The sequence below is a fragment of the Panicum virgatum genome, chromosome 2K, assembly GCF_016808335.1.
Source record: "Panicum virgatum strain AP13 chromosome 2K, P.virgatum_v5, whole genome shotgun sequence".
NCBI classification, from domain to species: Eukaryota; Viridiplantae; Streptophyta; class Magnoliopsida; order Poales; family Poaceae; genus Panicum; species Panicum virgatum.
The window spans coordinates 48,415,313-48,441,034 of NC_053137.1; the positions used below are offsets into that span (position 1 = coordinate 48,415,313).

Sequence of the window (25,722 nt, forward strand, 5' to 3'; positions counted from 1 at the left end):
CTTCTTTGCATTGCGCTCGTATAATAGTACCACACATAATTTGCGCTATTGATCAGAAGCCTACATTTTTTTGGCCTACACAATCAACATTGCCATCATCTGCCTTTATCCGACCGGGTGCTTCCGCATGTCAAATCGAGAGAGCGCCAATCTTTTTTTCTATGGAAGAAACAATGTGTCCAGAATGACAACTTTATAGTGAAGCCTCTAGATAGGTTGTTATAGACTTACAGCTCGGATGGAACCGTGGAAGCATCTGTTGTCAGGTTACACTCAGATCCAACGTACAACAATCCAACATGGGTATCGGTAAGACTCCAATAGCAATGTCAATGAACAGCCCAGCAACGAGACCTTCCAACTTCTTTCCCGTCCCCTGTCGTATGGCTGGCTATATATCCTCACGAGCGCCCCCTTTGCTTCAGAGAAAAGCAACACGGCGCTCTCACTTCACCAGCTCGAACTCTCTCCCCAAAATGCCGTCTTTCATCGACGGCCCCACCTTGCGCGCGCTGCTCCGGTCGTCCACCAATGGGCGCCGTACGAAGATCTCGGACGGCGGCGGCGGCGGCGGCGGCGGCGGGATCTTCAAGATGTTCAAGCTCATGCCCATGCTCTCCTCCGGGTGCAAGATGGTGGCGCTGCTCGGCAAGCACAACCGCGCGCTCCTGGCCGACCACGCCACGACGGTGACGCTGTTCGGGCACCGGCGCGGCCGCGTGAGCCTGGCCATCCACGAGGACACCCGCGCGCCGCCGCTGTTCCTGATCGAGCTGCCCATGCTGACGAGCGCGCTGCACCGGGAGATCTCGTCCGGGGTGGTCAAGCTGGCGCTGGAGAGCGACACCCGCAGCGCGCGCCGCCGCCTCGTGGAGGAGTACGTCTGGGCCGTCTACTGCAACGGCCGCAAATCCGGGTACGCCATCCGCAGGAAGGAGGCCTCCGACGACGAGCGCCACGTGCTGCGCCTGCTGCGCGGCGTGTCCATGGGCGCCGGCGTGCTCCCGGCGGCCCCCGAGAAGGACGGCGGCGGCGCGCCCGCGGGACCCGACGGCGAGCTCACGTACGTGCGCGCCCGCGTCGAGCGCGTCGTTGGGTCCAAGGACTCGGAGGCCTTCTACATGATCAACCCCGAGGAGGGTGGCAACGCCGGCGGCGAAAGTGGTGGCGGCGCGCCGGAGCTGAGCATTTTCCTAGTAAGGATGAAATGAGCAAACCATGCATATTATTACTGCTACTACTATGTATACATATATAGGGCATCTTACTACATATATATTAATTGTTTTCACTTCGTGACTCTGAACATATATGTAATTGATTTTGTGAACTAGATGGTGTATATTTCCATGTTAGATAGTAATTGATTTTGTGAATCGTGGGATCAAATCCAGGGTGCGAATGAATTAGTTATAGAGGATTAATAAAAAAACCTTGTAATAAAGTTTTTTTTTACCGTGCGCATTCTTTCTCTTCTTTTCAGAAAAGAAAAGATGAATCATTCCAGTTTAGTGATTTTTGCTCTATTATTGTGAGATAGGACACGGGAAGTGTTAGGCCAGGGTTTGCGTTGTCAACGTGTCATGGATCATGTACGTTAGCACGTACTATTACCATAATAATTTCTCGCTCTTAAGTGAGCCATGTGGAATCTGGTAGCTAGGCACAGTGGGTAGAATTATCGAGTTTGGGCACCACTTTCCTTCTACATGTTTAAGTTTGGCATGAAGGCTGAAGGCTAGGCTGTCTTTGGAGTTTGGACAACAAAAATGTCAAGACTGAAGCTTCATTGAATACAAATAAAGTAGATTTTTTCCATCTAAGAAGAAAAGATGCTCAGCTTTGCGAGTTATCGAAAAAGAATATGAGATAGATTCATTATTGTTTCATCTTTGACATATAGTACAAATCAAGCATGTCATACAATGGTGTTTCTTGGTCAAATACATTTTTTGTTATTAGCAAAAGTGGTGAAATTCAATTGGAAAACAACATACAAAACGGTGTCTATATGTATCTTCTTTTCCCCTTCCTATCCCATAGCCACGCCATGGATAATAAAGTTACTTGTGGATATCATCTATCAGATACTCTAGTCCATATACTCAGGAGTATGGAGTTCTCAATCTACCATTAGTATGTCCAACTATTTCAAACACCATTTGCTTTGTATGAACACCTCATTGAGGAAATGAGCTACAAAGGCAAGTGATTCTGCTGTACCAGCAAAATGCTTTGATTCTTTGTGTTTTCTTATCATTTACATTGCCCAAAAATGCGAAGCCACGGGTTAGCGAATCTGGAGAATTTGTCAACCGGACTACTGCATCCCAACCCAAGTAGGCAAGTACCGGGCATGCATAAAGGGTCGGAACTCTGATGCCATGCATGTTACAGCTTTCAGAGAAGGTAGGTGCGTGCACAAAAATGAAGTGTCTCATCAGAACATCGATGTGTGAAAGGACTTCTGAACTAACGGCAACTTTCTGGAATCGATAGGGCTACTTGGAGTACAATCTCTCACTAGGGCCCTGTTTAGTTTTTTACATGTAAACACAAAAAAGCCGTAAACGCATTAAAGTGAAAAGGAATCTTGTTAATTTGAAGTACTAAATAAAGTCTATTTACAAAACTTTTTGCATTGTTGGGCTGTAAATCGCGAGACGAATCTAATGAGCCTACTTAATCCATGATTTACAACAGTGATACTACAGTAACCATCCGCTAATTATTGATTAAACATGGATTAATTAGTATCATTAGATTCGTCTCGCGATTTACAACCCATCTATGCAAAAAGTTTTGCAAATAGACTTCATTTAGTACTTCAAATGCCATGTTTACATCTTTACACATTTTTGCAAAATGAACTAAACACACCCTAGGTATGATCCTTACTTTTTCCATGCCATGTGGATAACAAGTAAAGCAGGTTCTTCCAGAGATTCGATCGAGAGAGAGAGAGTGCAAAACTAAATTCTCCGACACCTGCTCCTGTATTTCGACTGCTTCACTGTGGAATGAAATTTCGCAATCTACTGTTTGCCGACCGCTGTGGAGCAACAGGTAGTTGTCATCCTCGCAGATGGCAGAACTCATACCAGCACCAGCAGTGATGGAAGCGCTATGGATCAGCGGCAGCATCAACACAGCATGGCCGATGCATGCCCCTTGGACAGGATCTGGTCCTGGAAAATTAAGATGGTTCATATTCAGTGGGGTTGCTCCGTCTTTCAATCAAGAGGGGCAACCTATACATGCAGTCCATGATGGGCCACAATGATCGATCTGCCTTGAGGGGATTTTCCTCCTTTTATTAGGGGATCTTTTTATTCTCTTTCTTCAAGAGTGAACTTAGCATGCGATGGATTCTGTCATTCTGAAGTGGCTTTTGTCAGAGTTCAGATCAGAAAAAGGGCGTGTTTTATAGAGACGAAAAATAAGAAAGAGAGCGTTCGGAAAAGTCTCCAAATATTTTTAATTACAGATTTTTATACCCGGCATCTCTAAACACGAATCTCTAAACACAAATCGGGCCAAACTACTACGTCACCCTCATGTGCTCGACCGTCGGATCTCGGCCGGAGATTGATCGGACAGTTCAACCGTGAGCTCGATCAACAACTATGGTTTCTAGAGTTTTCTCGCGATCGCCAGCCTCCCTACTAATGGTTTGGGTTAAAATGGTTTTTATGCTGCTTCTACAAAAAGAGATGGGAACCAATAAATTATTAACAACATCTCCAACCATTAAATCATATAAGTTTGCCAACAAATTTTGTAGAGTTGGTGCGAGCTCCTACCTTTTAAGAGCTGGATTATCAGTTAATTTCAGTTAATCAGTTGGTTTTGGAAGCATTTAATGAGGAGCAATATCTGCATCAATCTATCCTGAAAAGTTAATATCTTCAGGACATATGGAATAAAACACTAGATAAATTCAATAACAATGGAGATTTATCTTTAATTTTTTTTCTTTTGTGATTTCTTGTATGCCTTCCATCATTTAATTAGCATCACTTACTATAGACGACGAGGTACATAAAACTTGTAACCCATCTGTCATAAAAGGGTGAACTTTCATTGAAGGAAGAAGAAAGCACATAACAGGAGTCATGTGTTAATTAAGCCCAAAAAATCCTAATGGTTTGAATACATATGAAGTACATAGTTTTTTCTTTAGAAAAAGGGCAGGAGTTGATTGCTATTATTAGAAACCAAGTTTTAAAAAGTGCATGCGACATAATCATTCTAGATAATCGAAGTGCCACTCCAAACATATACATCAACAACATATCAGCACATCGAGAATATATATATCATCATTACTACGATCACCTAAAAGTACCAAATCATAACTAGTTCTTGGAGATAAAACCACAAAGAATAGAACTTGAAAAGGCAAAAATAAATCTTCCATCCATCCGCTAGGAACCACAAGAACCCTTCCTTCTTGCTATCTAAGAAAGCTTATAGAATTTAGAGCAACAAATCTTACGATTACTTCAAGAACATGTGAAAGCCTGAAATTAAATCACAACTCTAAGAGAGAGGGCCGAATACTAGAATTTTTTTTGAGAACACATGATATTAGAAGTTAAGTATTGTTTAATCTAGATTACACTGGATCAAGGGTTCCACCTACGTAGCCTCAATTTAGAACTATGGTAAAGCCTCATTATGATGCTGTCAAGAAGGGAATGATATTAATAACCACCACCGTAGCCTAACTCAATTGATGAATTAGATTGAGAGACTCCACTTATGTTGTTTTGCCTCATTACACCTCAATTTTTTCGTGGCAGAAAAAATAGTAGAGAAGAAACAAGATGAGAAGAGGATGGACGATACCACAACAGAACAAGTTCACGGACACTGACAGCCAATGTAAGGATGGAAGTGTCGATTCACTTGAGGTGCGGTAGTTCGCCTCTTGACGTGGGAAAGTTTATCTCAATCACTAACTGTTATCGCCATAAATTAATAGGGTTAATTAATGGGCCGCGAGCAAGTTGAGCTTAAAGCAGGAATTAAAGAAGGCTTGTGAATCGGCTCCTGCGTGAGTGTTTGAGCCATGTGGGCTATGTATCTTTAGATTTAGTTCAGTTTGGGTTAAAGATAGAGTCCGATTTGGACACGTTGGTTTAGATTGTTTTCCAAGTCTCCGGACTATAAATATGTACCCTATAATATTCGTAAGGAAGGAGAACGTCATCACATTTTGCAAACAACAACTCTCGGCGCACCGCCACCCCTAATTCTAGGGTTTCATCCAAGTAAGCGCCATGCTGCCCTGATCGCTTCTTGCGATCAGGACAGCGTTGTTCTTGCTTTTACCTTGGTATTACTCGTACTGAAGCGTTTTTTATGGCGAGTAGTGCTAGTTATCCTGATTTTCGTAGCATGATTTTTAGTAGATTCATCGTACTTTTGTTGCTTATCATCTACGAACATCATGTCATCTCTGCGCGGTCATGTTTTAATCTTATATTAATTCTCGTTGCATGAAATTAGTCGCGTAGAGATGACACTCTGCTCTTTTTTTATCTAGTAGATCTAATCTGTTATGGTTAGTTCTTATACTTAAGAATTGGCATAATATCTGCTAGTTTAGGCCTTGCAAACGGGTTGGACGATCCGGCGACGTATTAGATGCTTTGCCTTGATCTTAATAGGGATTGATCCGGGAATCGGCTTTCGCTTGTTCTTAGGCCTCTTTTCTGGTCAAGGTTCGGTTATCTTTTACGCTCGTTAGGCCTAACTATGTGTAGGATGTTCCGATCTAGCAGTGAATCTTTTACCGTCGTGGATTAGATTAGCTAGATTTAATTGAAGCAGTTTTTGCAGTTATTTGCTTTATCCACTACCATTTGGATATGCAGATCCAATCTGACACCGAGACTCGATCGGCTCTTTAAAGCCGATGCAAGAGTCGTCCCGGGGAGCCGACCACGGCTCGGACTAATGTTTACACGTGTCTGTGCTTGTAGTCAAATCGTCAAAGGCACGTTCGCACCCTCCTGATCGGGTATAGATCAGGTGGCACGCCCTGCATCTCCGGAAGCGACGGCATGTGCCAGGATCTGGGCCGTTGACCGAGGGACCGGTGCCAGGCAGCGCCCCGGCAGCCTCCCGGCTCCTCGTGTTGCCTGTCACTACTCGCCGGTGGGTTTTGACCGACAACACTAACTTAACTATTTGACGTGGTAGTTAGCACATATCATAGTACATTTGTTTTTGTATTTAACAAAAGAAAAGAAAAAACAGCTTCAAACAGTAACCAAATGTTGCTCTAGATATTTTTTTAATGGTGGTGTTGCACTAGATATTTTCTCTAGTCATTTTTATGCTTTGGCTTGTTTCGAAATTATTAGAAGAGGGGAAGGGTATTTTTCCCCCAAACCGGTTATGTGCTTCATTGTTGTAATCCTATAAACCCCCACTGAATTACCGCAGGTTAGGGGATGTTTACTTGAGAACATTGCTACCCTCACTCAACTCCTCCCACACCGATCTATCCACGCCTCCCCGGGAACCCCAGCCCACCACCCCTCCGCCGTGCCGATGGATCCGTACGGCGCCGGCGCCGGCGCCGGCGCCTTGCGTCGGAAGGCGGAGCAGTGGTTGAGCGTGGCCGAGAAGCTCCTGGTGGCGCGCGACCTCGAAGGGTGTAGGCAGTTCGCCTCACAGGCCCTAGCCTCCGATCCCCACATCCCGGGCGCCGACGAACTCCACGCCGCCGCCGCCACCCTCCTGGCGGCCCAGCGCCACCGCCGCCCCAACGGTCAGCCCGATCCCTACGGCGTCCTCGGCCTCGACCCCGCGAATCCCGCATCGCGCCACCCGGATGCCATCCACGCACAGTACCGCCGCCTCGTCACCCTCCTCAATCGCTCCCGCCCCGACCGCCCCTGCTCGCCCGCCTTCGCCGAAGCCGCCCGCCTCGTCGTCGATGCCTTGGCTTTCCTAATCGATCCCCCTCGTAAATCCGCTCTCGACGCGGAGCTCGATGCCGCCGCCGCCGCTCGCGCATACCACTCCCCCGCTCCAAATCTACCACAGCCGCACTCGCAGTCTCCTCTGCCTGCACGCCCAACTCCACCGACGGCTGCTCCCTCTCCACGCCCAACACCGCCGGCGGCTGCTCCCTCCCCACGCCCAACACCGCCGGCGGCTGCTCCCTCCCCACGCCCAACTCCGCCGCCGGCTGCTCGCACTCAACGGCCAACACAACCCCCGGTGGCTCCCTCCCCGCGGCCGACTCCGCCGCCGGTCGCTTCCCCTCCGCGGCGAACGCTGCCGCCGGTTGCTTCCCCTCCGCGGCCAACTCAGCGGTCGGTTGCTCCCCAAACACGGCCAGCACCACTGACAGTTGCTCCGGCTCCACGGCCTAGTCCACCACCACCACCAATTGCTTCACAAACACAACCAAGTCCGCCGCTACCATCTCCTCCCCAAACGCCGATTGCTGCAACAGTCCCAGCAGTGCAGTCTGGTGCCGCACCTTCGTCAACTTTCTGGACAGTGTGCTCAGCCTGCTGCCACATGCACCAGTATGACCGCCAATATGAGACTCGCAAGCTGCTGTGCCCTAGCTGCCGCCAGACATTTGTAGCCAAGGCAATGGCAGATCCACCTCCTATTGTGCCGGGCACCGACATGTATTATTGCACCTGGGGGTTCTTCCCCGTTGGGTTCCCTGGGTGTCCTGGCTTTGAAAGAATGATCAATTCACAGCCACGGGGACCAGATCAGCCGAATGCGCCATGGCTTGGTGGCACTGGTGGTGTGAAAGGTAATACTCAGGATAATGCTCAGAATGGGGTGCCACCAGTTAGTGCCCCAGTAGTAGAGGTACCAGTAGAGGTTCCGGCCGTGACGCCGCCAGCGAAACCAATGAGAGTGAAGGTGGGTGCAAAGAAGCGTGGTCGCCCCAAGGGTAGTAAGAACAAGAAGAAACTGTGAATGCTAATGATGAAGATGATGGTTATGATCATAGACCAGATTGATTAGTTGGAATATGCATTCAATAACATTGCCATTTAGATCAACTGAAGCAGGTTGAATTCTCATTTTATGTTGATAGGATCTTTCATGAGGAGCATTGCGGTCTTATTGATGGAAGAATTCTTCTTTTCCAGTGGAAGATTTCTCCCTTTTTCTAGATAATGCTAATCTCCTGTTTGTGCCACATTGACGTACTTGCTATTATGCTTTAGCTGTCAGCTGTTGTATTTGCTTACTTTCTAATTTCACAGCTGGTCTGGAGACAGCTGAGTTGTTCTAAAATGATAGGTGAATGCGGCGGGTACTGTTTATTGTACATTTGAGTTTGGTGCTATTGTAACATGTGCTCTGTGTAGGAATGTTGCATTAAATGAAATGGTTTAAAGCTCTGTTCTTTTAATGTGAATTCTGCTCATGAAATATTTTCTGGTACCAGAATTTTGCAGTTTGCCTGTCCTTGTTGCATCGTGGCATGATGGAACTCTATTGCCTTTATGACAATTATTAATTTCTCTCATCATGATACTAAATAGCTCATGTTTAATGTTTATTAGTTAGTTGTATAAGAATTATTGCAATTTAATTCTGCTGAACTTTGATAAAAGACTAAGTGTACACACCGATGATTTCACCAGGACATTGTACCTTCTCCATTGAACCACTCTGTTATCATCTTTTTGCTTTGCTGATAGGCTGTTTTGGATGATTGGATCAAGCATGTTTTATGAATAGCTCAGGGCTTCATGCTTTGTTATTTAGTATTTAGTTTATAATGTAAAGAGGGGTAGAGGTAGACCTAAACTGACGTGGGATGAGTCGGTTAAGAGAGACCTTAAGGATTGGAATATCTCTAAAGAGATAGCTTTGGATAGGAGCGCTTGGAGACTAGCTATCAATGTGCCTGAACCTTGAACTTATTTCTTTCGGGTTTCATCTCTAGCCTACCCCAACTTGCTTGGGAAAAAAAGAGATAGTATTTAGTTTATTTATTAAATTGTTTCTGCAAGGTTTTCCTTTCCATTTTCTTTTGAATTCAGGAGCCATTTCTTTTTCTCTAGTGTGAGTTCTTAGCAATTAGCTAGTGAAGACAGATTATATTGAGACATGTGACTTCTGAGTTACATGATCTGTGGAAGTCTGTGGAGTATTCTGATTATGATTCTCATGATCTGGAAGACATCAATTACTTTGAATGAAGAAATTATGTTGGCTACTGGTTTTCGTCAGCAAGAAATGTTTCCCCAACTTTTGGTCCAAAATATGAAGGAAACACTGCACCTACATGCTCAAACATACAGCAAATACTGTATCAAAGACTCAGGTGATGGCGAGATGGTGAGGGACCAATGTGTTGCAGATTTAAATGTTCGCCTATGCTCTGGAAGACCAAGAAAAGGGTAAGTTCCAGCTTATGAATGACGATAGCTGCTCAGATGCTATAGTGCTTGTTTTGATGCGGTGCAGAAACATTGGGTCAGACCTTTGCTGCTTGTTCTACTGTAACAAGTGTGTTCTCAACAGTGCTCTGTTCCAAGTAAGCTATTGATATTTCTGGTTTCCATGGAAGAGAGTTACAGCATTGGTCGGCATGACTAGTGGACTATCAAACTATATTTGCCTGAATTGCTCAAAAGGGATGCACGGATAAACTCCTCGGAATCAAAGATAATAAACTGAGCAGTATGTGATGTCGTCTTAGATAAACAAAAAGTTCAGGGTATCTGGTTAGTGCAGCAGTATTGCGCGATGTATTTTCCTGTGCATTTGTACACTGAGGATCACAACCCATGAGAGCTTACCTGGTTGTTTTCTGATGGCTTTCAGGTCCTGCAACTGCCAAGGTAACTTGCATTCTTGGTTACACTCGTGCCAAATTTGCGGTCAAATCTGCGCCCAACACCTTGCCGTTGAGAACTTGAGATAGCTGAAGCAGTACACTCTGGAAGCCAAATTGCTTGGAACGCTCAGGATGAGGAGGCAGTAGTAAAACTGCCGCAAGATGCCGGAAACCTCTCGCCGGCAGCCCATGTCCGAGGATGAATCGGCCGGGGACCCCCAACGACGTGGGATGACGACTCGCAGATCGTCCTCGGCGGACCCAGCGTCGCCAGCGGGCTTGCTGTTCTGTTCCGCGTTCTCCCCCCGACGACCGACGGACGCGATCGATGCCTGCACGACCCCGTACTCGCCACCGGCCCGCCCCTGCCGGACAAGCAATGACGCGATGTCTCCTCGGCGGCGGACCCTGCACTGCACGCCATTGACGGCGGCAGGATCGCGACACTGCGCTGCGCCCCCCTCCTGCTGGCTGCACACCGCGGCGTGCCATCCGGAAACGGGGCAAAAGGGATTGAAGGCCAGGCGGCCGTGTCCCCCACTCTCGCGTACGTGCACGACGATCAAGAGGCTAAGTCAATATATATTCATTGGATATGGAGAATACAATGATTAGGTGTACTTGACAGTTGACACCAAATTTTCATTGTTCATTCATGCAGCCAGGAACCATATTACAAAAGCTAGCTACACTTTACAAAAAGGTGGGTTAGTGAAAACAACCGATTTCATTTTAGTCGAACTTTGCGGTTCTTCTTCGCATAGAGATCATCAATAATTGAATCTGTCGTGAACTTAATAGCAATCTCCCTCTCAATATAGATTAACATGCAATCCCTTAGAAATTCATCTTCTATTTTGTTGCGAAGTCTTGTCTTGAGAAGTTTCATTGCTGAAAATGCACTCTCTGTCGTTGCAGTAGAAACAGGTAGAGTAAGAACAAGACGAATCAATCTGCAAAAATGACGATGAATGAGAAAGATTAGTACAGATTAGTGCTTCTATTGGATCAAAGGGACCACTAAACTTAAACAAAGTAGAACTGTAGGAGTAGAAATGTAGAATGGATAATACCTATCAATCAAATAATAATCTTCTACCTTCTTAATTTCTACAAGTCGCCGACAGAGATCAGCTACACTTGTCAAATTCTGAAACTTTGGATTAGTAGGTACGTCATGCTCATAATGCCGTAACTGACATCTCAAGGTTCTTCTTTCTTGCTCCGAAAAGTCAGCGGGATAGAACTTTGAAACTAGAGTGCACACATTATCAATGTTGAATAAACTAAATGAATCCTGAGGATCCAAAGAAGTACACAACATGAGAAGCTCTGTTGCTTGTTCGCTAAACCTGCAATTCAATTCTTGTGCCTGTTGATCAATTGCAACTGTAAAAACATCATATCTGTAGTGATGCTCAACTGTAGTTTCATTAGCTACACGAGATCGAATGAAGTCTGCATAGAAGTCTTCCATGTTTGGATAAGCAATTCCATGTTTCATGCAAAAAGATATCACATCACTAATTAGATTGTCCCAACCATGCTCTCTCAAGTTCTGAAGCAACTTCTTTGTGGTGGCGACATCATCCATAGCATTCACAATATCTTGAGACTTGTGTTGTAACTTCTTGCAAAGCAAATCTGTGATTCCCATCAGTTCTTTCATAAAATGCAAAATAAATACAAAGTCAAATGACATAATCAATGTAACAGCACCAGCAGCCTTCCCTCTTACTGTTTGTGAAGTTCCTGGACCTTTAGTATTAGCAATGTCCTTGAGGACCAAGAATGTGGGTTTATACAATTTTATTAGGCTGCACACAGAATCATAATGTGAGCTCCATCTAGTATCACCAGACCACTTTAAAGTCCCAATTTGATTAGCTCCCCTTCCAGTTTCAAGATCATTGAGTTCAGCCAAAAATCCGCACGATGCTTCGGCCCGGCGTCGTCGAGGCTCGCGATTTCACCTGCCGGCGGGGAGGGCAAGCCAATAGCCATGGCGGCGGCCGGCGCCCGATTGCGCCGCTACGACCGTGCGGCGCGCCTGGCTGCGGCGGCGGCCGCGAGTCTGCAGACCGCTACGGCGGCCGCGAGTCTGCAGACCGCTACGGCGGCGTCCGGTTGCAGCTCGTTGCTTGTTTGGGCTATCTACTAGGGATTGCAACATGGGATGGGCTGCTAACTGGACATTGGGCTTCCAAACAACAGGGCGTGTTAAAATATTTTTGCATAATCTAATATTTTATAAATAACCCGTACCGATCTAAATTTTCGAAAAGTAGCCTTTTTGGTTGCGCCAAGTTACGTGGCGTGACTCCATGAAGGGTCACGCCACATGCTTTGGCGTGACCAAGCTGCCACGCTGGCACACGCGCGATGTGGCGGATGATGTGGCAAGGCGGAGTCGCGCCACATGCTTTGGCGCGATTGAGTCGCGCCATGCGCCGTGGCGTGACTCAGCCGATTTTGACTCGGCCCACCGAGAAACCCTAGTCCAATTCCTCACTTCCCTATCTTCTATCTTGTGTCCAGGAGCACTCGGGAACCCGGCCGACCGCCGCCCGCGACCCACCCAGCCGCTCGCCACCTGCGGCCGCAGGAGCACTGCAGCAAGCTCCCCTGCCCGCGGCCGGCGTTGCCGCCTGCCCTGCAGCCGCCCCCCACCCACGGCCTGGCGACCGGCCCCCGGCGCCCTGCACCCGCGCGCCCCCTGCGGACCGGCCGCCGGGGCCCTGCACGGCCCGCCCCCTACCTCTGCCATTGCGGAGCACCAGCCGCCACCGGCCGCCGCCATTGTTGCCTCCGCCAGGGCCATTCGTGTCGCCGGATCCAGATCCGCCCCTGGTTCCCTCGATTACAGAGGTGAGTAAGAGGATTCTAGTTATTCCATCTCAAATTTCCAGTGCTCATGCTTGCTTATACCTACTACTTGCTAATAAATTATCAGAATATTGGTAGTTGCTACTATGGCTAAATCTTATTTTTCTCAATTTTCCATCTCAATTTTCCGGTGCTCATTTTTCCCTCAATGAGTCTAGCCTACTATGTCTAAACCTATTTTTCCCTGGGCCATTGCTATGCTTTGGAACTTTGAAAGGGCCAGGGTTGAGTCATGAGTGTGAACCTTTGAAACATTCATGAACCATGACCACAACATGCAGCTACATTCATGAACCAATGTTCATAGTACAAGTCTGACGAAACAAAGGGATTGCTTATTATATATTACTTTTTGTATGTAGATGGCACACCACCCGCGCCACCCTCTCCTGGAGATGCATTACGATGAGCGACACCATGGCAAGATACAAAAAGAGCGTACGCACGTGAACTTGTGTTCGTTTTTATTTTTATCAAGTTATTAATTTGATTTTAGTTTATTATAAAGTTCATTGATATTTTTGTAGGTTTTGAAGCCTATACGCCCCCGCCTTCACAAGCCTCTGCGGTGGGACGATATGTACGCACCGTACCTAAAACGGGCTGGATTCCTCCCGTTGGCGTGGCTAGTCAAGGAGGGCCTCCCCGTTATGGACAATGCAGCTTTAACAGCTCTGGTGGACCGGTGGAGGCCTGAGACACACACATTCCACCTTCCCAGCGGTGAGATGTCAATTACACTCCAAGATGTATACGTCTGGAACATCAACATGCACAGCCTTCAACTGCCTCAACTCAACTGTAGTCAATTGGGGTATTGTTATCGCCATAAATTAACAGGGTTAATTTATGGGCCGAAAGCAAGATGGGCTTAATGAAGAGATTGAAGAAGGCTTACGAATCGGCTCCTGCGCGAGCATTTGGACCATATGGGCCATGTATCCTTAGATTTAGTTCAGATTGAGTTAGAGATAGAGTCCGATATGGACACATTAGTTTAGATTGTTTTCCAAGTCTCCGGACTATAAATATGTACCCTATGTTATTCATAGAAAAAAGAACGTCATCACGTCTCGCAAACAACAACTCTCCGCGCACCGCCACCCCTAATTTTAGGGTTTCATCCAAGTAAGCGCCATGCTGCTCTGATCGCTTCTTGCGATCAGGGCAGCGTTGTTCTTGCTTTTACCTTGGTATTACTCGTACTGAAGCATTTTTTATGGCGAGTAATGCTAGTTATCCTGATGTTCGTAGCATGGCTTTTAGTAGATCTATTGTGTTTTGTTGCTTATCATCTACGAATATCATGTTGTTTTTCGTGCAGTCACGTTTCAATCCTATGCTAGTTCTTGTTGTGTAGAATTAGTTGCACGGAGACAACACACTGCTTCTTTTCCGTCTAGTAGATCCAATCTGTTACGGTTTGCTCTTGTACATAAGAGTTGGCGTGATATCTGCTAGGTTAGGCCTTGCAAACGGATTGGATGATCCGGTGATGTATTAGATGCTTTGCCTTAGTCTTAACAGGAAATTGATCCGGGAATTGGCTTTAGCTTGTTCTTAGGCCTCTATTCTGGTTAAGGTTTAGTTATTTATTACGTTCATTAGGCCCAATCACGTGTAGGATGTTCCGATCTAGCAGTGAAGCTTTTACCGTCGTGGATTAGATTAGTTAGATTTAATTGAAGCAGCTTTACACTTATTTGCTTTATTTATCAATATCCGGATAGATGCAGATCCAATCTGACACTGGGACTCGATCGGCTCTTTAAAGCCGATGCAAGAGTCGTCCCAGGGAGCCGACCACGGCTCGGACTTACGTTTCCACGTGTTTGTGTATGCAGGCAAATCGTTGTAAGCACGTTCGCACCTTCCTGATCGGGTATAGGTCAGGTGGCACGCCCGACATTCTCCGGAATCTCCGGGCGCGTGACGGAATTGCGGGCCGTCGACGAGGGAGCAGTGCCTGCCAGCGCCCCGGCGACCTCCTGGCTCTTCGTGTTGCTTGTCGCTGCTCGCCGGTGGGTTTCGACCGACAACAGGTATACGTCTTCCAAATATTTTTTATCTATGTTCTCTAACTGTCTCTTCTGCCATTTCATCTCCTATTGGTGTTCGTGCCACGAATGGAGTTGCTTCGGTTATTCTTGGAACGAATGCAGATGCTTGGGACACCCTAACCGACGGCAGCCCATGTGTTTGTTGCCAAATATGTGTCCCATCTGTTTCTGGAAGTACCATATCATTGTCCTATTCACCACCCTCATTTTCTTCCGAGCCCTGAGATATGTCATCATCATCGACCTCCTCATTGTCAAAGTCGTCTTCATCGAAATTATTGTTTGCACGTCATGTGTCAAACTCAATTTCATCACCACTGTCATCATCATCTGAGTCATGAGAAAGATCATCACCATAACTTTTATCTTCCTCCTCGGGTGCATCTGAATCATGATCCGGTGAAATGGCTTCTTGAGTTACATGTTCAATGGGGTAATCATCACCATCTTCAGCAGAGGCATCCATACTACGATTGCACACATCAACCACTATCTCTGCACAACCCACTTTGCGAACCTCTGACCAATTCTTTGTAAAACAACCAATCATTCTCACAATCAATTGGCATCATCACATAGTGTGACCTTTCCTTTCCAGCATCAAACCTACCACAAAGCCTTAACTCCATATGCTTATTTTCTACTTTGAATAATGAATTTACTCGACACATTATATCATCGAATGAAGGTGCCACATCAAATCTTGCTACTTCTTGCCTCATTCTTGCAAACTCTCCATTTTCTTTAATCGTCCCACCCGAGAATAAACGAACTAAACGATCCATCTACACATATACATATACACAAAATGAAGAAGATAATATAACAATATATGGCATTACTTCATTATAAGTACAACACACTTCATTACTTCATACATGATTAAGATAATATAACTATATATAGCATAACATAAATTTTTTTACCAAAATACGCATAAAATAGATTTGCTACTATGACTATTATTCACACTTTATAGCTCTTTGTAATAAAAAATCTAAACAACATTATCACCTCCAAATTGATACATGCAGCAATTATTACACGATACAAAAGTGTCACCATCGTTCAATTGCACGATACACCACAACTAATCCTATCTGATTCGTACTCAATCCCCCATTTCAACTCAAACCCTACCTAAACTCTAGCCAACTCAAACCCTAACAAAACCAAGAAATGGAGGAAAACCAATAGGATAGAGTGGAGGAGCTACCTTCAGGGATCGATTTCCCTTCGTTTCCCCTTTGAATCGGGTGGAAGATCGAGTGGATCTAAAGGGGGACAGCGACAGGCGGTGCCATGGAGTTCACGTCGGGTGGGGAGTGAAGGAAAAAAGAAAGGGAGGTGGAGAAAGAGGCCGTCTAACGGGTGGGCCTATATTCAGCTGAGTCGCGCCACGGCGCATGGCGCGACTCAGTCGCGCCAAATCATGTGGCGTGACTCCGCCTTGCCACGTCATCCGCCGCATCGCGCGTATGCCGGCGTGGCAGCTTGGTCACGCCAAAGCATGTGACATGACTCTTCAGTGAGTCACGCCACGTAACTTGGCGCGACCAAAAGGACTAGTTTTCGAAAATTTAGATCGGTACAGGTTATTTATAAAATATTAGATTAAAAATGATTAAAAAAAATCCCCCCCCCTCCTGGTTCCGCCGTTATGCGCGATGCCATCCTCCTGCCGGCTCCGATCTCGAGATGCGCGCGCGCCGCCGCCGTCGATGCCTGCCCGTGGGCGCCGGACCCGGCCGACGACCGAGGCCGCCGGAGACCTGATGCCACTGTGCGCGCCATGATGTGGCGGTGGCGTGGCGTGCTCGCCTGCAAGAGCTTTTCACCGCGCTTTCCTTACTTGGGCTCGGCCGCTCGTCGCTTTCTTGCAACCTAAAGCGGGGGTGGTGCTGGTGCTCGCTCGTTGTTACAGTGTGCCGGGCCGGGGGGGCATGCCGCCATGGAGGACACGGTTAAAGCGAGTGGTCATCTCGTGTCGTCCACCGCGCGCTTTTGCTCGCCGTTTTGCCGGCCGGGGTGAAAAAGCTGGCTGGCCTCGACCATCTTACTGGATCTTGGGAAGCGACGGCGAAAGCTCGAGGAAGTTTTGACCACTGTTGGGGTTTTACGCCAAGCAGTTGGGCGCTCTTTGGACGGGGCCCGTCCCCGTGCACCAGTACCTCGCCTTCGGAACGCATGCAAGCTTGGCCAGAACAGACAGCACAGAGCTCATATAGTAATAGTATCTTCGGTAGGCCATCTGCCAGAGCTGCAACAAATACTGTACATAGAAATGAGCTCGTAGTCGTAAAACTCTCCCGTTTGGCTTGAGAGGGTAATTGGCTAAATAATTGCCCCGGATCCGTACGAATGGATGGAATGGACACTTGGACAGATGGCAAACCTCAAAGTTCCATCGTACAGAGAGAAAAAATACCACAAGCACAGGGCCGATCGTGCAAGGATAAGCACACCGGTATCTGCCAAGAACCGACAGTCGGCGTATCAGACGGTGCAACACGATCAGGGGAAAGGACCGACTGTTGCGGCGCCGCGCCGTGCCGTCGGCAGACGCTTCTTTTCACTCCGAAGAAACGCAGCAGTGATCGCGGCGAGAACTCGGACCCCGGTTGATCACCCACGAGACCACGACCTCGAGAGCTCAGTAGTCTCGTTCACTCGCCCCGGCCCGGCGACAGACGTGAAGCCGCTGCAGTCGCGGCTGCCGGCCGATCGCCTTTTTTTCCTCCCAAGAGAGAAAGTCGTCAAACCGACGGAGACCACAAGCAACTTTTCTCCTCCGGACCCGACCGCGCCGCAGGCCGATGCGCCAACACAGCCGCTGCCGCTGCCGCTGCCGGCGCCTGCGCAGCGAGGCCGGCCGTGTCGGCAGCCGCGGGGGCCGGGCCTCCCTTATTTAACAGCGAGCTCGACCGATCGGCACCACCCGGCGGCGGCGGCAAACGAGATCAGCCGTCGCGTTGGCGTGTGCCCACGTACGAGATCAATCCACTAGCCCTCTCGATCGACTTCCCGCCTGTTTTCGGTTTTGAACCCAAGCTCAAAGGTGCTAGCGCACGATGGTGCCTGTCAGGAGTGACGAAGCGGACGTGGCGATGGACGGGGAGTGCTCGCCGCCGCCGCCGCCGGCGACGCGGAGCGCGCCGAGCAGGAGCCACAGCGAGGCGGAGCGGAAGCGGCGGCAGCGCATCAACGCCCACCTCGCCACGCTTCGCACCCTCGTGCCCGCGGCGTCCAGGGTAAGTCCCTGCCTTACTCCCGAGAGAGCGGTTCTTGGAATGCGTGCGACGTGGTGGTGAACGCATGGACAATCTGTGCATGCAGATGGACAAGGCGGCGCTGCTCGGGGAGGTGGTGCGGCACGTGCGGGAGCTGCGGGGCGAGGCGGACGCCGCGGCGGCGGGCGCAGCCGTGGCCGTCCCGGGGGAAGGCGACGAGGTCGGCGTCGAGGAGGGGCAGCACTGCTGCTGCCACGGCGGCGCCGGCGGTGAGAGGGACAGGGCCAGGCGCGTCAGGGCGTGGGTGTGCTGCGCCGACCGCCCGGGGCTCATGTCCGAGCTGGGACGCGCCGTGCGGTCCGTCAGCGCCAGGGCGGTGCGCGCGGAGATCGCCACCGTCGGCGGGCGGACGCGGAGCGTCCTGGAGCTGGACGTCGGCGGGCAGCACGACGGCGAGGGCACGTCGTCTCGGCCGGCGCTGCAGGCGGCGCTCCGGGCCGTGCTGCTCAGCCGGGAGGAGCTGCTCGCCGCCGAGTGCTACAAGCGGCAGCGCTTCTCGGGGCACCTCGCAAGGGTTTAGTAGGACCCTGGCACTGTAGGAGTGAGTGATGACCTGATGGGAGACACAAGGGAAAGAAAGGGAAGGGCTCTGTGACATGTCTGCTACCTTTTTAGTTGTAACATGTAGAAAATCACAAAAACTTCCATTGCCTGCTTATTCCAATTGGTTTTGCAAATCTTTGAGCTCTATCACCAAGTTTTCGAGACCATTAAGCCATAAGACTAACAGAGTAACAGATACAGATGTTTTATAATATTTGTGTCTCACAGTTACAATGATACACAACAAATGGTACAAATGTTACAATAACACACGGTGACGCCAAATGTGGCGATGACTACATGCATTTGTGCTATGACCGACTCTTGCAGCTTATTCATAATTACTTAATGGTTTCAATCAGAAAACAACATACAAATAGTTGGATAAAATTCACTGTGTCCCCGGCAGCTCGACAGACTTTCACTTTGCTACCATATTGTTCATTGTGTTGCACCTCACTCCATTGTGATTTTGTCCTTCTACAGTTGCGAGTCTCTGTATCAAATAACTGCCACAATGTCGATGCATTTATGTTCGTCTGCGATACAACATACAGTTCAAGCGTATCAAGCTAGTGGCACAGTGCCATGCATGACAATGGGCGGCGTCAACAGCCATCCATGTAACAATTCCTTGATACAGGGACTCCCTTCCGCAGAACATCAGTACCACAACGGAGCAAGGTGCAATGAAAATGAACATCGTGGTGGCAAAGCAAAACCATGCTGAACAGCAGAGGGCAGAGTGAAATTTACCCAAGTAAATAAGGCCTTCATTGATCAAGACCAGGATGACCTGTTCTTTATAGCATACTTGCTTCCGCCTTTGAGTCCTTCACGGTACACTAATGTCCATTTTTCAAATGTGCAATCTACAAAGTTGTAGTAGCCTCCATGAAGGTTCAGAGTACCTTCATTCACCCTTTTCTCTATCCATGGGTATGTTAACAAGTTCAAAAGAGAGCTATTTATTGATTCCTGTAACAGAAAAAAGAAACCAATACATGTCAGGCAACGGAAGTGCTGCACTTCAATTATATGAGAATCAGGCATCATGTGGTTAGTTACGCATCACACTATAGCTATCATAATGAATAAGGGCAATCCTAAAGCTTTGACTAGGTTAGTTTCCATAACATTTAATATGCTGCCCCATAGGACGTTTTTGCTGATGCGGCAATGGATTTAAAGAGAGGAAAAATGCAAGAGACTGTTGCCTGCACAAAAACCAAAATGTAAGAAACTACACGAAATCCATTGGGATGGATATCATAAATACCAAGACAGGCTGAGAGAGTGGGGAGGAAGACGACTGGCGGAGGAGAAAGATGATTGGAGCTCATTTTGTAGCCACAATTACAATTATGCACTGGGAGCTATAGTTTCTCAGGTGGAGTGTGTGACATGTCATGTCAATTAAATGGTAGCCAGAGTATTTGCTATAATATATTTGAATTGTAAAACTACTATGAGACATCCAAATCAAATCCTAGGATTCATACAAACTACAACAGGGAAGAACAATAGTACTCCCTCCATATAGGAAATAGATGATGCTTAGGACAGTGACAGGGTCTTCAAAGCATAAATTTGACCGCTTATTTTTATAAAAATATTTGTTGAAAAGTGATATATGTATATTTTTATGAAAATGTTTCTTAAGACAAATCTATTCATATAATTTTCACTTTTTCAAACTAACTTAAAAGTTATTCATGATTTATATTCCCAATGTCTGACTCAAATCTTGTCCAAAACGTCATCTAAATCCTATATGGAGGGAGTATCAGCAAGCAAGATTTTGAGATGAGTTGGAAATAGCAAAAGCTGTGGAATTGAATTGATCTTGTGCATTAAATTGGGTCCCATTATTTGTAAAAGTTCAAGGCTCACAATCATGCATCACCCTTATAAGAGAAAAATCACCTTTTCACAATGTGTGCACTGCATTTCAAAACTCAAGTTTCCAGCTGCAGCTTTTGTGCTTAACCTTGCGCTCTTCCCAATTGAAACCCAGTTCTTAATAAAGCTTCTGCATCAATAAATAAAGAAGAAATTCAGAGACCACATCGGCTAGATCAGAGTAACATGTAACACAAATGGCTAGATCTTTTACCCAGAGGTCGAATCATCTTTCATACTCATTAGTGCCTGGATGCCACCACATCGGCTGTGACCTACCACCAATACATTTTCTACCTGAGAGAATGAATGTAAACGTGTCAAATCCCAATAATGTTTTTATGTTCCTTCAACAAGGTGGAAGAAAAGGGACAAATCAGTGATTAAATATATATCACAATAGATTCGTACCTGGAGTGTATTGACAGCAAACTCTAGTGCTGCACTAGTCTCTGAACCCCCATGCTGGTATTATGATATTTGGTTTACTGTCAGTACTTCCACAACGAAATGCATTGGTTTAAAAGCTCAACTACAACATAAAGATAAATAATTATAATACCTCATATGGTGGTACCAAATTTGCCACATTACGAACTGTAAATGCTTCCCCAGGCTGAAACCCCAAAATACTGGTAGGGCAGACCCTGGAGTCAGCACAAGCAATCACCATGAACTGCACACGAGAACAGAAAACCAAAAGTATCCCATTAGACTCCACAGTGTCAATATTACAACGATTTGCTAAAGTCACTATCATGTACCTTTGGTGTTTGCTGTTGCGCCAAACTTTGGTAATTTGAAATTTTTTCCCTGTCCACAGTTCAGAAACAACAGTGTCAATAAATAAAAAGAAACAACTGTTAAATATGAAGGTGAATGATAAGCTGTATACTTCGTGATCTACTTACACATAGTTTCGCTGTTTGAAGTCCATGAACCTCGCTTTCAACTCAATGAACGGATCATGTTCTGTACCTACTTCATCTACTGTATCATGTCGCGAATCTAGAAGTTGCCGGGTCAAGACAGAATGATCTTTGGCGGCTGTTGTGATAAATGAGAATTCTCTCCTGTGAAAGAAAACTTTATTTCAATATTTTGCTGCCTAAGCTCATTAAATTTAGACAATGAGGATCATAAAGACATCTTTTTTCTAATGGCTAGAGCTTTTACCCAGAGGTCAAATCATCTTTCTCTGCAGGATTATTCAGCATATAAGGAAAATGGAGAGTCCTAGGCACCTAGCTAATAAAATTGGTCAACTTTATCTAACATATGCAGGTCACAAAATACTAGATACAAGATTAAATTGAGAAAAGGTAGCTAAATGTCTACTACAGTGTTAACTCTGTTAGCTTTCGTACCTGGAGAATATCATTGCACTGCTTCTACAATTTTCCAACTAGATCACCATACCAACTGAACAATACTAACTCGCTCATAATACCATAAATACTTTAAGCGAAAGAGATGTTTAGGATAGGCTTAAATCGGAATCGCTCATCGGCATCCTAACAATAGGATCCAAGTCCAGCTGTACCAAGCGCTAGCTCAACAAGCACTAACAATATTTTAATTATTCCACAGGGGGATAGAAATACATCCATCCACCAAAATGTTTCCACCCGACAAGGGTGTACCACTGACACAGCAAATTCAAATCCTAAAAGAGTGGAAGGTTGCTCTAAATTGTAGAATCCTGTTCTTTACTAAGCGACACGTCCCGAGATATACACAAATCCCCAAATTCGGATCTATTTTCAGCCGCAGCACAGCCCACCCCCGTGTGTTTGAGGCATCGACGTTGAGGAACAGATACTGGGACGACGCAAGCTTAACACATACGGGATACAGGTAGGAATCGTTCATCAAGCAAACTGAACAGGCAAAAGGCTCTAGCTCTAGGAGATGCACCCAAAAGGCTGAGCTCATAGTTCAAACATTTAAATTTGCACATCGCATCAGATATTTAGGGGAGGTAGCAACACAAGCGACCGAAGCAAAAAGGTGCACGTAGCTTGGTCCGATCGCGCACCAACAGTCATAAGCTCCAGGATTATAGATTAAATTGATTCAACTCACCGGCTAGATCCTCCCACCCGCAGAGCACCAACGCGCGGCCTCGAATCGCCGATCTGCGGGCACCCTCACAGAGTCACAGGTGAACAAAAAGGCAATCCTGGCGAACCAGAAGCCTCAGAAATGGGTAATCAAGCGGGGGAGCAGCTCACCGTCACCACGCCGTGTCCCCGGCCGGAGTCAGCGGAGGAGCCGGCCGCTCCCGCGACGGCGGGGCGGAGGCCCGGGGAGGCGGCGCGGAGGAGGAGCCCGTTAGCCATCGGAGGACGGTGGGGCGCGTCGCCGCGGTGGGGTCTCGGGCATTTGAGGGGAGGGAAGCTCGGTGCGGCAATGGCCGGTGCTTTTACAGGATGGGGGTGGGGAGGGGACAGACAGGGAGGCGGAGGAGACGGCGGCGATGCGGCGGAGGAATCGAGGACGAGGCGGTGGGTTTTTTAATTATCTTTCTTTGTCCGGGACGGGGGGGATTAATTACGGCGATGGCAACTGTTTGCGGGCTGGAAACTTCGGTGTTTCCGCCGCGCGCGCGGCCGCAGGGGCGTGTTCCCGCGGACGGCGCCTCCGCCGTTGGATCGGGCGCGCGGTGGCGGGATCAGGGCCGTCGGATTCCCAAGTTGCTGGAGTGGTTGGCCGGTTGCCGTGGCCAGTGGGTCGCCTGTACATGGTCCGGTTCCAACCCACCAAACCTGTGGAACCGGCCCGTATCAAACCGTTTTTGTATGCCCCTACGGGTTAGCTTTGGTCCGGCTTCTACCGCTTAACCCAGTGGCAGTTGATAATGTTGCAGACCTCATTAGCGTAATAGGCTAGTCGTCTTCAACCTCCGTCTCTCTGCTCGCTGCTAACCTCAGTCTCTCTGCTCGCTGTTGTACTGCAGCGGAGGCCGCGCAAGCCTGTGCCTCGCCTCGCTGGCTGCGTCTACCTTCCCAGCACTCCACGGCGTCCTCCACTCGCCGGCCCGACCGCTCATGGTGGTGCGGGCGTGCGGCGCCTCCGCTCCACCCACGCTGGCGGCCGCCGCCAAGCTCGGCATGTCTGCGCCGCTCGTCGGACACTCTCGCTCGCCCGGTCGCAGCAACACAACGCCTCAGCTCCGCCAGCGGCGGCGGTGGCAGCCGAACTCGACGCCTCTGCTCCACCGTACCGTACTGCGTCGCGGGCCGGCGGACCTCCGATGGTGCTCGTGATGCTAGCTCCATGTGACAGTCGACACCTTGCACCAGTCTCGCGACATCAGTCAAGCGCACCTTGCCTCCCACAGCCTCTGCCTCACCTCCACCTACCTGACGCTCGGCAATGGTCGTACCCGCAGCAACCAGCAAGCGTCGCTCCGCCCGCAGCGTTGCCGCGGAGGCCGAGCTCCGCCCGTCCACCTGCCCTTGGCATCACTGAAGAAGCTCTGCTCCTTTCCCACCACTAAGATAGTTTTCTCGCAAGTCGAAACTTTCTTACGCGAATACGCGATTACCAATATATGTGCTTCGGAACTACGGTTGAATCCGTCGAAACCCGTCGAAACCGTCGGTCTCAAACCGCTCGGTTTGGCTCGATTGCGGGCTGGACGGGTTGGTTCAAAAAAACCGCTAAATCCGGACCATGAACAGGGCGACCAGTGGGGCAGTACCGAGCATGACCTCTTGGCGTCTTGGGCGCACCTAGGGGTGGTAAAGGGCCCAACATTTTGAACTAGAAAATCTAAAGATCGGGCCCTAAAAGGGCCGGGCTCCAAACATATGTATTTTTGAACTAAAAATTTTAAGGACTTTATTGGGCTGTGAAGAGACGGGCCATGGCCCATTACCACCCCTAGGCGCACCGAGCCAACGACCGATCGGGTGGGTCTGGTCTACGAACCATATCGTGTTGCGTGGCAACAGTAGAGTAGTTGGGTTCGCCTCTGCCCCATACGTACGTGTCGTTTTGTTAATTATTGATGGCGCCTCGACGATTGGTTGGAGCATTACCCTGAGCAAAAAAAAATGAGCATGATCGGGAAAGAAAAGGAACGCACTCAAGTGATGCGCCGTGGAGCGAGCAATGAGCATGATCGATGGTGCTGTACTGCTCTTCCACGCTGAAACGGAGATGGTCGCAGCACAGGTAGGTGGTACTACGTATTCACCAAGAGCATAGCGAGCGCAGAAGTGCTGGAAGCCTGGAATGCAAGGTTGCTATCGATTCTTACCGATGCTGCTGCTCTCCGCGGCGAGGCCACCGCCGCTCCTCCAGCGGCTGCCCGTGGGGCGGCCGAAGAAGCTCATCCTCCCCGGCCTCGTCGCCGTCGGACGGCGGGCACGGCCGCCGCGCTGCCGAAGCCGAGGACGCGCGCGCGGGGGCTGGAGCCGCGACCAGGCCCAAGCGCCGCGCCGCTGATCCCAAGGCCCTGGACCTTGGAAGCATAGAACACGGTTCTGCTTTTTCTGCCTCTGGCTGGACCCGGGAAAGTACAGGGATTATACGTGTGTCCGTTTGCCCCTCGCAGCTTCTTCCATGGCAGCAGCCAGCGGACAGCGGCGTGCTCTACTGGCTCCGAAGAGCGCCGTTCCGGATTGCACACTCGGACAGCGAGTGGCATTCCTATCTCCTTGCGCCTGCACACTTCGATCCCGCCACGGAACTTCCCCAGGAAACCAGAGCCACAGAGCGAGCGGAGCCGTGCCCGTCTGCGGCGTAGCCTTGTGCCGTGCGGGCGCCGGAACGCACGCTCCAGCGCACGCACTCGGGCCGGGCCCCCGGCCCCCGTTCCCCTCCCCGCGGCAAAAAATTCTCCAAAAGTTCGGTGGGGGGGCGCCGCGTGCGCTGGCTTGATTTGACCCAAACCCGTGGCCCGTCACGGGTGCTCGGCATTTTCAAAATAAAAGAAGAAGAAGAAGAAGAAGAATCACGCGCGGCCGCGGCCCCGCGGCTGAGGAACTGGCCACGTGACGGGAGCGGTGATGGACCCCGGAGATCTCGCGGCGTCCCGTCGGCGGAGAACGCTGCCACGTGCTCGGCGACGGCAGGATCCGAACAAGGGCGCCAGAGGGGATGAGCTGGCCGGGTTTTACTGGACGCGTCCCCAGGAAATTGGGACGACCCGCGGGTCCCCACCGGAAGGGTCTAGTAGGTTCTGCCG

At 48.7% G+C, this 25,722-nt stretch overlaps 5 protein-coding genes across 5 annotated transcripts; 3 read left to right on the forward strand and 2 right to left on the reverse strand.

Moving 5' to 3' along the window:
- The first annotated feature begins 406 nt into the window (after window positions 1-406).
- LOC120681537 (protein MIZU-KUSSEI 1-like) lies at window positions 407-2,521 on the forward strand. Its single transcript, XM_039963057.1, has 2 exons — window positions 407-1,196; window positions 2,398-2,521. Exons 1-2 carry the CDS (start codon window positions 477-479, stop codon window positions 2,497-2,499), a joined length of 822 nt encoding a protein of 273 aa, XP_039818991.1. The 5' UTR covers window positions 407-476; the 3' UTR covers window positions 2,500-2,521.
- A 3,931-nt stretch (window positions 2,522-6,452) lies between these two features.
- Window positions 6,453-8,407, forward strand: LOC120681547 (vegetative cell wall protein gp1-like). The gene has a single exon (XM_039963069.1). The coding sequence runs from the start codon at window positions 6,565-6,567 to the stop codon at window positions 7,963-7,965; it is 1,401 nt and encodes a 466-aa protein (XP_039819003.1). The 5' UTR covers window positions 6,453-6,564; the 3' UTR covers window positions 7,966-8,407.
- Window positions 8,408-17,523: 9,116 nt separating this feature from the next.
- Window positions 17,524-18,891, forward strand: LOC120681565 (transcription factor bHLH30-like). Its single transcript, XM_039963092.1, has 2 exons — window positions 17,524-18,041; window positions 18,127-18,891. Exons 1-2 carry the CDS (start codon window positions 17,862-17,864, stop codon window positions 18,598-18,600), a joined length of 654 nt encoding a protein of 217 aa, XP_039819026.1. The 5' UTR covers window positions 17,524-17,861; the 3' UTR covers window positions 18,601-18,891.
- On the reverse strand, window positions 18,805-23,029 carry LOC120681556 (beta carbonic anhydrase 5, chloroplastic-like). The gene is made up of 10 exons (XM_039963080.1): window positions 22,760-23,029; window positions 22,611-22,663; window positions 21,437-21,598; window positions 21,290-21,338; window positions 21,088-21,201; window positions 20,937-20,990; window positions 20,740-20,822; window positions 20,550-20,655; window positions 19,380-19,601; window positions 18,805-19,162 (listed from the first exon to the last, which is right to left on the reverse strand). The coding sequence occupies exons 1-9, from the start codon at window positions 22,865-22,867 to the stop codon at window positions 19,404-19,406; spliced, it is 927 nt and encodes a 308-aa protein (XP_039819014.1). The 5' UTR covers window positions 22,868-23,029; the 3' UTR covers window positions 18,805-19,162; window positions 19,380-19,403.
- Window positions 23,030-23,061: 32 nt separating this feature from the next.
- On the reverse strand, window positions 23,062-25,286 carry LOC120681569. Its single transcript, XM_039963103.1, has 4 exons — window positions 24,793-25,286; window positions 24,424-24,572; window positions 24,218-24,262; window positions 23,062-23,251 (listed from the first exon to the last, which is right to left on the reverse strand). The coding sequence occupies exons 1-4, from the start codon at window positions 25,005-25,007 to the stop codon at window positions 23,079-23,081; spliced, it is 582 nt and encodes a 193-aa protein (XP_039819037.1). The 5' UTR covers window positions 25,008-25,286; the 3' UTR covers window positions 23,062-23,078.
- Between the last annotated feature and the right edge of the window lie 436 nt (window positions 25,287-25,722).

Excerpts from the sequence above, each read along its gene's own strand:
- LOC120681565 (XM_039963092.1), top strand. The coding sequence starts at position 17,862 with ATGGTGCCTGTCAGGAGTGACGAAGCGGACGTGGCGATGGACGGGGAG. Across the intron at positions 18,042-18,126 it reads TCGTGCCCGCGGCGTCCAGG|ATGGACAAGGCGGCGCTGCT; the intron begins GTAAGTCCCTGC and ends CTGTGCATGCAG.
- LOC120681569 (XM_039963103.1), bottom strand. The coding sequence starts at position 25,007 with ATGCTTCCAAGGTCCAGGGCCTTGGGATCAGCGGCGCGGCGCTTGGGC. Across the intron at positions 24,573-24,792 it reads CGCGGAGAGCAGCAGCATCG|GGTAATGCTCCAACCAATCG; the intron begins GTAAGAATCGAT and ends TTTTTTGCTCAG. Across the intron at positions 24,263-24,423 it reads CCCGATCGGTCGTTGGCTCG|GTGCGCCCAAGACGCCAAGA; the intron begins GTGCGCCTAGGG and ends TACCACCCCTAG.
- LOC120681547 (XM_039963069.1), top strand. The coding sequence starts at position 6,565 with ATGGATCCGTACGGCGCCGGCGCCGGCGCCGGCGCCTTGCGTCGGAAG.
- LOC120681537 (XM_039963057.1), top strand. The coding sequence starts at position 477 with ATGCCGTCTTTCATCGACGGCCCCACCTTGCGCGCGCTGCTCCGGTCG. Across the intron at positions 1,197-2,397 it reads CGGAGCTGAGCATTTTCCTA|CTTTCAGAGAAGGTAGGTGC; the intron begins GTAAGGATGAAA and ends TGCATGTTACAG.
- LOC120681556 (XM_039963080.1), bottom strand. The coding sequence starts at position 22,867 with ATGGCTAACGGGCTCCTCCTCCGCGCCGCCTCCCCGGGCCTCCGCCCC. Across the intron at positions 21,339-21,436 it reads TTCAAACAGCGAAACTATGT|GGAAAAAATTTCAAATTACC; the intron begins GTAAGTAGATCA and ends AACTGTGGACAG. Across the intron at positions 20,991-21,087 it reads ATTTGGTACCACCATATGAG|CATGGGGGTTCAGAGACTAG; the intron begins GTATTATAATTA and ends TCATAATACCAG.